The sequence below is a fragment of the Protopterus annectens genome, chromosome 14.part0 (assembly GCF_019279795.1).
Source record: "Protopterus annectens isolate FY-2018-M chromosome 14.part0, PAN1.0, whole genome shotgun sequence".
Taxonomy (NCBI): Eukaryota; Metazoa; Chordata; order Ceratodontiformes; family Protopteridae; genus Protopterus; species Protopterus annectens.
In genome coordinates, this window is record NC_056748.1 from 909,998,506 (window position 1) to 910,012,066 (window position 13,561).

Below are 13,561 nucleotides of genomic sequence, written 5' to 3' on the forward strand. Positions count from 1 at the left end.
GGCTAGAGAGTCCAATATCATTGGTGTCTAGTGGTAGAATTGGTGGGGCTTGTGCCTGTCCTTGCAGAAAACCTGGTGCAGATCTCCTGTGTCAAGATGTTGGCTCAAGTATTCAACCCAATGCCCCAAGCACCGACTTGCAACAGAATAGGTTGTGACACTTGTGGAGGTTTACTTTTCTGAACCCTGATTTTACATATTTGTATCAAAGAAATGCTGCAATTCCTTTGATACAGCTTCCCATCTTTTCAGGATTTTGCTCAGCTGCTTGACCAGCTTCCTTCAGCTTCAGACTGTGGAAGTTTGGCATACCTTTTTATATTCTTACTTTGATAGCTTATAAATCTGGTAAACTTCTGTAGTGCATTTTATTTACTTTTTTACATATATTTCCCTATATTCCATGCCTGCTGGTCATCTAGCCTCCATGCCTTTCAATCTTAGTACAACAGCTCTGGACAAAGCCAAAAATAATGGGTGAGGGGGGAGCAAAGACAAAAAAAAAACAGGGACACATTCTAAACATTGCTCATATAAACTTTAGTTGCTGGGCCAGATTTTGCATTAAAATACATTTTCTAAGGATATGAAGTCAAACTCTGTCATTTAGTGATTTCAGTCCTTAACAATTTGCCAGAAAACACATTTTATGAGGAGCAAGCCAAAGCTACAATGCAAAAATCTTCTGCAAAATTCTGGACAAATGAGAGGTATGACTGCACTTATTCCTTCCCCACCACTAGTGTAAAAGCCAGTGAAGCCAGTGGCAGTGTTGCCCATCATCCAGGCATCCATGAGTTTTTCTTCCCTTGTCCGACTCTAAACCCTCTGCCAGCATCTGATGTGAACACCTGCACATACACAGGCCTGGTATGCCTTCTCTTGTTGGCAGACCAGCACTCCCTGGCCCACAACTGCACATCATATGCATCTATCTTTAAAAAGCCTCCCTACCCTGACACAGATTTCAGTGAAGATTAGGTTCCCCGGATATCCTCCTGAAGACTTAACCTTTGGTGAGATCTTGGAGATGATGAATTAGAGGGGATCTTAGCCTCCAGGCTCCAGCTTCCAAGAGGAACAGATTTTACTGGAAGAGCGTGCTTACAGGCCTCCTGTAATCTATGGACACTTGTTTCCATGAACAAATCTTCATGATAAAGAAGACAACAGAGATCAGTTAACCATCTCATTTTCTGCACTCCACTTCATGGTATGCTAAATAAACTAAGCAAATACAGATTCTAATCTTTATTCTGTAAATTTATCACAGTGTTTTCCTTTCTAAAATCTGCTGTGTTGAAACCCTAAGTCTTGCAGCATTGTATATGGCAAATATGTAGCCAGTGCAAATGACTAAGAATTTTTAAACCTTGATGAAAAACAGGTCGTAGGGGAAGACAGCCCATTAACCACTTTTTCTGGCTATCATATGAATGAGGTATATTCAGTTTAAAACAAACTGCAAATACTCTACAAATCTATTCTTTAGTGTAATGTCATTATGTAAACTGTAAAAATTCATCCCCACTCTCAACCGCTTAGCTAAACAACTACACCTGTACTTATAATGTGTAGTGTATGTTTTCATTTGTGCTTCCTTTTAAAATGACTACTAATTTGTATATAAGCAACTTATTTTATTAGCCAGGAAAGAAAGTTCTATATCACCCTGTAAAACAGTGAATAATGTACTACTTCCTTCTCTAAACTGCAAATATTCCTGCACCAGATAATGGCAAGCATATGTCAGCTTCTCTACTCCTATAACTTTTATTTTAAAAACTGCCACGATAGCCACAAACTCCAAATCATTTTAATATCCTAATGTTAAATTCCAAAATCACCACATGAAAGTTTGCTACACTTATTTGCAATTTTAAGAAAAGTAAATTTTGCTAATCATATATTTCATCTTTCTCTGACAAAGCAATAACCCTCAACAAGAAACATCACTCTGTGCAACTGTCCATTTACTTAGCAGTCCAGCCTAAATCAGAGACTTTTACTACAGACAGCTGCACAGCATTCATTGATTTGCTTTCTTTCCTACTGCCGGGTACCACTACCAAATCACTCCTTAAACTTTTCACCTGTGAGCTATCAGCTACTGAATCACATGAACCAATCTGCCTTTCAGATTCTACTTTTAATAACTTCTTCCCCCTGGACTTGCATACCGCTTGCAATCTTTTTAACATCAGTATCACTTCCTTGGGTAATACATTAAATGTTACACTCAGCATCTTGTGACCTTGGGCAAACCATCCTTCCTTCTGTTATTTATCACCTTCAATCCTTTGACATTTCTGACTTTACTCTCAGCCTGTACTGTACATTTTTGTTTAACACTGTCCCCTAGATGTCCTTGTTTATTTGGTATTTTAATGTTTTCCTTAATTCAAGACATTCTTAAGTAAATCTTGATTGAGTTCAGCCTCTCGTCCTGTACTTCTCATTTGCTCAACCTAACATTCCACTGCCCTTTGAGCATCAACAGTGATATGTAACACCATCTAATGAAGTTAAATTTGCACTGTAGTTATCCAGTGATATGTTACACCATCTAATGAAGTTAAATTTGTACTGTAGTTATCCAGTCATGTGGACTCCTCTGTGGTTGATAACACTGTTAACTTCTATTACTGCTTTAAGTTTAGCTTCATATTTCTCCACATGGTTTTTCTTTACAATTACTTCGGAACTGTTATGTTAACTGAGAAATGGAAGGATAACAGACAAAGATTAATGCTTTTTTTGAATTCTGTTGGTCCCCAAGGCTGGGAATACAGTAAAACAAGTTCCAAGGATCATTTAAATTTGTGTGTGGATGCTTAATGAAAAGGAAGAATCTGACGTTTGGTGTGAATTGGCGAGTTAACTGGGAAGCAAAAATTTAAAGGACATTATTCAATGTCAGCAGCTATTCAAATTAATCAAATATGCCTTTTAACCTGTTAAAGGATGCCATTAGCATACGGAGAAGGGTGTTCACAGGAATCACAGGAACTACAATCCAAGTGAAGACTGTATGCTTTTCCTAAATACCAACCACAGGGCGTACTATCCATTTCTAGGAGGCAAAACATGTCAGGGTAGGGATGAACTTGAGAATACTCAGCTGTCAATTTCACTATTGAAACAGACAATGGTGTCACTCTACTTTATACACTGGCAGCTTCAGAGCTGGAATAATCCTAGGGTTATGAACATATCCCTCTACTGTGTTTTTATTTATATTCTTTAAAATGTTATTAAATCCTTACATGTAGACAATGGCTCAGGTATATATACAATAACAAACCATAGAGAACACTTTAGCAGTATACCTTTAACGATCATTCCCTGTAACACTACATTAACTTCCCAACTCTTGCATTCCATTAAACTTCAATCCTTCTACTAAATGTTATTCTGCATGTATTGCTCCCACAAATTTCATTTCTGTGTAGTTTGCTCCTTTTTCTAAAGTATGTGAAAGAAACTTGTTAAAATAATGAAAATATTGCTATATCTAACTGATTTATGTTTATCCAAGTCACCACGTAAACTTTCAATTAAGATGCTAAAAAAAAAAAAATAAAAAATAAGCAATTCAAAATGTGTATTCTGAAAAAAAGGTGAGATAAAAGAAAAGCTGCACAAACCAAATGAACTGCTTGAAAGGCAAATATTTGATTAAAAAAGAAGTTCAAACATGCTTAAAAATGTAAAATGTTCAGAGGAGAATGGCAAAGAGCTAAGCATGAAAGATGATGCTTCATTCATAAAAAAATTACTTAAAGTTTCACAGTAATGTGCAACAAAAACATGAAAATAAACAAAAACAACAAATACAAAGCAGAGGAAATATCATTCTGATAAAAGATACGGCTGCATAATTATTAAAGTAAAGAAAAAACTTGAGTGTCATGAAAAAAATCTTCCCAGACAAACAGGAACTTATTCATCAAAAAAATAAATCAGTAAATCTGTGGGTAAAGCTCCCGATAGCAAACAGGGGTATCAATCTTTTGACTTGGCAGTAATGACTGGCAATTAGATGAAAACACAGAGACTCATAGGTCTGGTGGGCTCCCCTCCTGCATGGTCATAGAATAGGAAATCACTATTAAAACAGGAGATGTGATTAAGGGTCCTGAACTCAAGATTTCGTGAGGAAAGTAAACAATGATTCCAGAAAAAATGTTTTAAAATATCTGGAAAAGAGATTCCTCAATGGTTGTCTCAGTTCTGCTTCACATTACATTCCCTTTGATGCATTAGCCATGCAGAACCAAGATTTCCAGAGTAGTCTCACATTAAAATCATTTGCAGCTTTTTTAATAAAATATACTGCTGTTCTATTACTGGAGCATACATTAGTTACTTGCTGATCTTTATTGTAATGTTTCTTGCTATATACTTTGCTATGAAATTAATAAAGATATTTAACAGAATGCAGTGGTTAGAAGTCAAATGACATGCCTTACCTAGATACAATGGAATGTCTCTGACCAGCTGGCACGCTGCCATCTAACCTTAAATAGGTCACAGTGGGTAAGTGAGGCTTAAGAAGATCATGTTCCACAATATCCAACATACTTTTTAGCTGGCAGAAAATGAGAACTCTGTGTTGTGCAACAACTGCCTCAGTACCTCCATCTGTCGTTACACCGCTTCCTAAACCACAGTCCAGCAGCAACTGAAACAAAGTACAGAAACTGGTATCAAATGTACATGCATAAACAGCAAATGTTTCACTGGAATAAAGGTCAGTTTTACACTATTCTGTACTCGAAATGTATTGCATATTAAACCGCTAAGGGCATGCATGACATAAAGCCATTTCATTACGGACAAAAAAAGTTCTTCATAAACATTTTGCTGAATGCTCTGCACTTCCGCAGCTTTAACAACACTACTCCTCCTTGCTCAAGAAAGTTGCTTAATCCAACAAACTTTTGTTTTGTTCTGTAAGTACTGCATCTAGGGGTCTATTCTTTAAACAGACCCCAACCGACTCAAAGGGATGGAGAAAAATGACCGCAGCTATGACAAAGGATCTGAAATTAACTAAAGTACATTTATGTAAGGACACTTTCCATAAAGTACAGCTGTGTGTAACTTATTTAACAGCAAATATTTGAAAAGTGGTTGCTATAACAATAAATCAAAAAATATGGGTTATATCCCACCATATCTATGCCTATATCTTGGTCTATTTCATCAAAAGCATTTTGCTTTTTATGAAGGCATTAAATTGGTCCACTGCTAACATTCCATAGAATGTCTGCAACAATGCAAAACACTTACATAAAGACAGCACTGTTAGAAGCCACCTTCAGTTCTTTGTGCATCGTCAAAGTTGTGTAGGAAACTATGATTATGGAAAGCTGCTGTCTTGTATAACTATACAATACTAAAAACCTGAGTAACTGTGTAACAGTTGAAAATAACATATAATTATTTTGGGAATGCAGGCAGCATGTCTACTGTTATAATCCTCACTTCTCAGAGACGAATGTTATTGTTAGTATACTAGCACATAACCATGACATCACCTTCATGACGAATTACTGCAGCAGAAAATCTATTTGAATAGTTCCCCAAGGAGTAGTACCACATGTAAGGGGAGCTAGGCAGTTAAAGGGTAGCACAATGCAGCAAAAACCTGTCCTACCCACAGACTACATGCAACTTGTAGCATATGGTGAAGGTGTGCAACTACTACCTTGTGAAATATTCTAAAATCTCTTGCGCATAAATATTTCTGAAATACACTGCTGGAACACCAGTGAAATATGCTCACACTGCCTTGTACTGGTCTATGGAATACATAACAAAGGGCAAGGCAGCCATCCAAACTTTTCCTCTATGTTTTTTTGCCCCCATACCAGACAACCATCAGCCCTATCTTGATCAGGCTCAGAGCACTTGTTACCCTGTAAGACGGACACTTACCCAGTACTGTACTCGGATGAAAACCACCCAAGGGAAACCATTATACAAGCAGGCAACCATGAGGGTTGCTTGTGCCTTCTTTGGCATTCAGGCAACTCAGGGAGCATGTTATGGTCCTAACCCCTAGTAGTGACATGAGCACTCCTGTCACCACTCAGGAAACACCTATGCCTCTCAGACACGTCTGCTCCTTCCTATACACTGAGAATGACTAATGCCCCAGACTTGAATGGCTACAGCCCACATCCTCACTGCACTGACCCATTGCTATGGGCAAGTTAACACTTGCCTCAGAGCATCAGTGAATCATTTCGAAACCACCTGCCTATCCTCCCTGACAGTGTTATCAGGTGCCCAAGCAGTTATTCAAACTTGGTTTTCTATGTCATAGAGCAGGAAGTAAGCAAGCCAACCATTTTGGTAAGATCTGCTTATTACATATCAGACCTTCTTTCCTTTCTTCAGTAAAACACTATCAGTATTTCTGATTCAATTTTTTCTACTAAACCTAAACACTGTTTTAAAATTGCTTAAGGAAATATTTTAAACTGCAACACAAATTCACATGTATTGACACAAAAAATAATAAATGTCTATTACCACTGTCATGCAGTACTCACAATTTAACAACTTTCATTCACCTCAACAAATTTCTCAATCCCCATCTTCCCTCAAACCTCACTCCCTCTCCTGATTATTCGGCACATTTTGTTCCAATAAATTCCCTTTTATTTCTGACATTTGCACTTTCCCTTTCCCACCTACCCTTGAATACCTTAAATTTATCCTTTGATCATCTGGTTGACTCCCTCCCTCCACCTCCAATTAACCAGTAACAACCCATCCCTACCCTAAATCTAATCCCTCCCTTTTCCTTGCTCTCTAATTACTACTCACTCCACCCACTTGCACATCACTCACAGACTCCATTTACTTTCCCTCTTGCTCCATCTCTGGTTATACTTCTCATCTTTCAAATTCCTCTTATTCTTACCTACTTACCCCTCCCTTCTGTCCTCACTGTAGTCTCTCATCTACCTTTCACCCATATCATATCGCAACATATTTGTGAACTTCCTCCTACCTCCCTTTCTCCTCATTCTGTCTTGCTTATCTTCTTACCACACTAAACTTTGTCACCATTTCCCACTCTTTCACACGATACTTCATCTTACTATATTACCCACCCTTTTCTAGTCTCTCCCTCACTCTATAACCCCCCTACACTCAGTTTTACAAAATACAACATTTTAGCTATACTCTACCCCCAAATACAAGTTAAAAACCTCTAACCACTACTTATATTACACCAAACTAATATTCTTCTTTCAACCCTCCTGCTAACCAATAGCCCCACTACCACCAACTCACCTACTGTAAATCAACACCCCTCCTCTCTAATAAAACAGATCTATATCTACTCCATAAACCTACAAAGTCTAACCAATAAAATAACTGAGTTACACACGTTGATATCCCATCATTCTCCTCACATCTTAACACTTTCCGAAACTTGGCTGAAACCTCATATCTCAAATTCTGAAATCCTATCCTGAAGCTATAACATCTTCCATCATGACAGACTATCCAAAAAAGGGGGAGGTGTTGCTATTCTGTACTAAGAGCTACTTAAACCTCTCCCCCCTCTTCTTCCCTCAACCTGACATTCATTCAGCTGAGATTATCACTCTCAACTGTCACCTTAACCCACACAAAATATTTGCTATTGCTGCCATATATATCCATCCTGGCAACAATATACATATCCTAGAATCCATTCTATCCTGAACTCCCAACATTTTACCTATGCGACAATCATTCTAGGAGACGTCAACATTGGTTGGAATAAACTGTCACTAAATTCCCCCACTCTTAGTATTGACCTCAATGGTTTCAGTCAACTTATCACAACCCCCCCCACCCACATTAACAAAACAACCTCCTCAACTCTAGATTGGATACTAACATCCAAACCTAATTCCTACTACAATCCTACCACTTTACCTAACTCAATAAGTGACCATCTCCCTACCTTCATTCAAAGACTGCCCTCCCACACCACCAAAACCCACTTCTATAGATAATGTTGCAATCTGACCAGTTTTAATGAGGAAATCTTTAACAATCAACTCTCTAGTTAACTGGATACACCTGTTTGACCCTCCTTTAAATGATGCTGTTCAACAATACTTTTCCTTAACATATTAAACATCCTAGTACCAGTTAGAAAAATTAGAGTCAAGACAAATCCTGCTCCCTGGCTCACCAAATACACACCCTCCATAATGCAACTTAAGAGACAGAACTTGGAAGCAATGGTTAAAGTCAAAATCCTCCTCTCTCCTCCTTAAATTCAACCTTAAACCTAACAAAAAACACATTCACAAAAAAAAGATTATATCAAGAAGCCCAATCTGTGCACCACTCAAACCCTAAAAATTTTTGGCACACCATGAACAAGATTCTTCACCCAGGGAAGCCTACTGCTCCGAACCCTTTCCCCAAATAAGACACCACTAGAAATTGCCACTCTGCTTAACACCTACTTCATAGAATCCATCCGTGAACTAACTCCCCTTGACCAAAACCAAGCACAACTCCCCACCACCTTCCTCCCTAAAACCCATCTCTGCTGCATATATAAAATCCCTCTTACTGAAACTTAAACCGTGTTCCTTTGACAACGTACCCCCACAAGTTCTCAAACTTGCAGCTAATACTATTGCATATCTCATCAATATCCTTATAAACAACTCTATCAAAGAATCCACTGCCCCTGACATCTGGAAATCTTTCTATACTATTCACTCTCACTCTCGATATCTCTCAACAACCCCCCTGATAACCGGTAAACAATGTTGATCATCATTTTGGTACTTTATGTAAAAAGACTGGCAGCTGAAATGAATGGACTACAACTAATAGCAGAATAGTCTTGAGTAAGATTTTCATTTGTGAGGAATCAGAAAAAAAGATTTTTTTATAGATGAGGCCTTTTAACTCTGAAATACCCTCATCATGTATGGCAGATCACATAGCAGTGTGTGTGTGTGTGTGTGTGTGTGTGGGGGTTACGCCTATATAAACAATAACCTTGATGGCTGCCTGGATGGATGATGAATACCCATGATCGGCTTTCCACTCACAACAGGATGAATGGGTCAATTTATCACATCGACATACAGCTGTGCAGGCAGCAGTGAAAAAAACGGAGATAAGTTAAGTTTCTCCAGAAGAGAACTGAAATCCCATGGGGGATATATAGGGAGAAACATGTATTTTGGAAATCTTAGACGCATGATTTAAGGCTTTTACATACAGATAGGCTACAACCTGTTCAGGAATTGTGAATTAAGCAAATACTGTAGATATGGGGACATTAACAGAGATAAATATACTAAGATAAAATCAATTAAATTATTTAACAATCCCCTACTTTTGGAATGAGACATAAGGATCCAGACAATGTAACACTCCAAGAAACATACTTCATACACTTTGGAATGCAAAAATGCAAGAATTTCTTGTACTGTTTTTTTCCCTTCAAAATATCTAAAATTTAAAAGGAAAAGAGTTAATAAGATCAAAATTCCATCCTTCAAGCCAACTGAAGAATCAAGAGTTTTTTTTAAACTGGGATGGACAACCATGCCCTATTATTACGTCACTAAGGATTTATGTAGAAGTGATGGTCATGGTGGGTGAGTAATAACACTCAGCAGAGAATACATTGGTTATAATGGCCAAGGAGAAGCTATTAGTATTAAAATGGATTTAACCTACTTTGCTTTGAGCAGCAATTTCTAAATCAGGGGAAAAGCAGAGATGATACACATCAAAATTTGAGTTCAATCTAAAGAAAAGGCATCAGTTTTCCACATTTTACTGTATGGAGTGAAAGGATAGGAGGTTATGTATCAGTTATGATGCGTGACAAATGGCTCTACTTCTGGAAAGAACCAGTCTTTGTACAATCCCTTGAAAGATGCAAGTATCCTGCTTCCTACTATAAATCAATATCTTCTTCTTGCTCAAACCATCTTCCACATAGCTTTATAAACCTGTGACATGGACCTTTTTTCTTAAGTGTCACTCTCACCTGCGGACCAAACCTCCATCTACTGTACTCAAGCCATTCATTTCATGGTGATGGTGGTGGTGGTTGGGGGGTAACCAGCTCCACTAGAGCAATATCCAATCAGAACAGTCATGCAGGCACCCACGGGGGTTTATCTGTGTCTTTAACAGCATCATAGAAATGAGAATACTTGCATTTTTGCATAACTCCAATGTGTCTGTGTGTGCGTGTGTGTGTGGGGGGGGTCCACATCACAGTGGAAGCTCACAACATCCCACATATGCACATTCTCTGGCACAGCACTATGAAAGCTATCACCTTCACCTGTGGTTTGGCAAACTAAATCCCCACCCCCTAGGCCACACATGGATCTCAGGCCCTCCTCCAAAGAGACTGATGAAGTATGTGGCTGGCTCCATGCTGGCCCCCACTGTCCTTAACCAAAGACTGGCATGCCTATCCTTCCCTGCCAGCAATGTTAATCTGTGATACTAAATGAACTCCATGTACCAGGGCCATAGGCCTTTCTCTCTCTTCACTACCACTGCTGGCTAAAATTGTGACGCAGATGGACTGCTGAATGCAAAGCTGCCTCCCAGACTGACTATCTGTAAAGATGGAAACACCTTGTTCATTTATGTACTTGTCTGCCTTGAGCTACAGATATCTTTGCTGAAAAGTGTCCTGAAAAGCTACCCAAGCTCTTGTGAACTGTTTTTAACTCTTTTTATACTGATGTGAAGAGATATGTCCTGTTGAGGCCAGCTGCCCTGTGCTGACAAGTTAAGTAGGGTCCAAGATTCTAGTGGGGAAGTTTGCTGTATTTGTCCACGACAGGAATTTGTTCTTTATATACACCGAATAGGAATAATGTCTAGTAGATCCTTGAGTTGATTTCACAACCAAGTGAGAACTGCTTATTGCAGCAAGTTATTTGATTCGTTTCTGATATCTTTTCATTTCTGGCTAACTAAAGCTTGTTTTTACATTAACATGATTGGGACTGCTGTTCTAGTGGCAACAGTAAGGTAGCCTGGTCTGTTTAACTTGGGAAGCACACAAGAGGGTTTAAAGTGACAATTACTTAGTTGTAGCTAGTTGTTACCTTTTCACTTTTGGGTAGCCAAAGTGTGTTTTTACATTAAGAAGACTGGGACTGCTAGTCTAGTGGCAACTGTAAGGTAATCTGGTCTGTCTGAGATGGCAAACACACAGGGAGGCTTAAAGTCAGATTGTTTCGTCAGCCTGAGGGCCTTTTAGGACTTAGTTGTTTGGCGTTAATCTGCACTTGAGAATTACTTTTGCTGTGCTTGGACATTAAGAAGTTCCAGATCATCCATCCTGTGGCAGAAGATGTTTATCTGGTCTCTCTTGGGTGGGAAGCACTCCCGAGAGCTCAAAGTGGTTATTATTGGCCAGAAGACAAGGGAGCTAGTTTTTAACGTGTTTCTGTTTGCTATAAATTAGGTGCATTTGTGTAGAGCTGTTCACTACACAGTGACAGTTAGTAGCATCCTGTTCAGTAGCAAACCTATAAAGCTAGTCCTTAGGACTTCAACCTGTAACAAAGAAACAAATTGCATGAAGCAAAGATTAGGACAGAGCATCAAACTGTACCAATATCAGATCTTAGCACTATCTACCACCTAGCCTTAACCCTAGACACCACTCAGAGATGACTGCTGTAAAACCAAGTCCCTAAACCATAATAACTAAACCCTAGTACAGGTCCTGACAACATGTATTTGCAATTTCCTATACCATTATGGCCAGCTTGGTAGATAAGGGTATCCTGAAACAATGTAGCAATTATTTCATGTACTCTGACATCCTTTTATCCTTAAAGAAACAAACAGTATGCAAGTGATGTACATGCCTTCCTTGGAGGCAAAACTCTCACTTGCAAACATGGTCGTCAAGAACACCCACGACATCCTTTACACATGCTGCTCATCGCACACAGACACATTCTTATACTAAGGTACTTAAAAGAAACCTTTCCCAAACCTCAAAGACCTCAAAAGCTTTTAAAACAGTGACACCTATCTTCAGCCATCATTAAGTACAGCTGTGTACACTTACCATAAATGCAGACGTTAGAGTGTATTCACTGTTACAGTCATCACATTTGGGTTATCCTTGCCAGGGGTAACCCTGAAGTCGGCCTGAATACCAGAGACTAAGTATTTCTGCGTCGGTTGCTGTCGCTTCAAGACTGACGTCAGGTCATCAGTAGTATAAAGTAAAGCAGCCAACGCCATTACATCAGTTTTTCTTGCCCTGTCAGGAGTCCCCAAGTGGGAGCCAGTATATGGTAGAAGAACCCCACCAGTAGAAAGTAAATACCAAAAAGTTTCTTGTAAGGAGAGAGAGAGAGAAGGGAGATGGAGAGAGGGAAACCAGGACTGCAACAATGAATACACTTGAACATCTACATTTATGGTAAGTATACACAAAGTACAGTTTTGTACCTACCATAAATGTAGATGTCCGAACTGGATAGCATCTGCAGTCATAACAACTGGGTTGTCCTGTCGTCAGGCAGCCCTTCGGTCGGCCGGATTCCAATGTCTGGATCCGGCTTCGGCTGATGTCGCACTTCACCCGACGTCATCTCTGCTGGTCTTCGGGTATAAAGGCATCAGCCGACGCCATTTTCCTCAGTGTTTCTTGCCCCAGATGCCAGTTGCCCTCTTGGAAGGCTAAATTTTGGATAAATGCCAATGTTTCCAAAAAGATAGAAGGCAAACACAAGAAATAAGCATGTATGTACATATATACAAACAAATACACCATAAGAGACTCCCCCCACCAGCTAGCTATTAGGGGGGTAAATACCCTAGGAGTACCACAGAGGGGAAGGAGGGAGGGTAATCCTGACTGCAGATGCTATCCAGTTCGGACATCTACATTTATGGTAGGTACAAAACTGTACTATGTCCTTCATGGATGCATCTGCAGTCATAACAACTGGGTAGAATACCATAGCCAACTAGGGAGGAGGAAGAAGAAATTATGGTGTGGTAAGGATCCCTTGCAGTACAGCAGTGGCAAACCCTGCTCGGGATCTGGAGTACAGAGGTAAATTATAATGCTTGGCAAATGTATGCACGGAGGTCCAAGTAGCCGCCTCAATAATGTCCTTGATTGCCACTCCTCGTAAGAAGGCTGTGGTAGTGGCTGTTGCCCTTGTGGAATGAGGTCTTATGTTCTGTGGAATTGGTTTTCCATGGAAGGAGTAACAGAATCGTATGCAATTTCCTATCCATTTTGAGATTGTCTGTTTGGAAATTGCTTTTCCTTCTCTTCCTGTTGCATAGGCTACAAAAGCTGGTCAGTTTTTCTGTTACTTTTGGTTCTGTCCAGGTAGTAGCGTAGCTGTCTATGTACATCCAAGGTATGCAGCATTCTTTCCCCTCTGTTTTGTGGGTTGGGGAAGAAGGTAGGTAGGTGGATTGCCTGGTTTAAAGACACTCTGGATACCACCTTAGGCATAAATGTAGGATTAGTTCTCATGGACACTCTATCTTGGTGGAAGAT

General features: G+C 39.4%; 1 protein-coding gene across 1 annotated transcript in view; it reads right to left on the reverse strand.

Annotated features, from left to right (window-relative positions):
- The window catches only part of BTAF1 (B-TFIID TATA-box binding protein associated factor 1), a 3,603,226-nt gene that overhangs the window by 243,583 nt on the left and 3,346,082 nt on the right, over positions 1 to 13,561 (reverse strand). Inside the window, exon 38 of the mRNA XM_044055641.1 lies at positions 4,473 to 4,684. Within this exon, the coding sequence (XP_043911576.1) occupies positions 4,473 to 4,684 (212 nt within the window). The remainder of the gene's footprint in view (positions 1 to 4,472; positions 4,685 to 13,561) is intronic.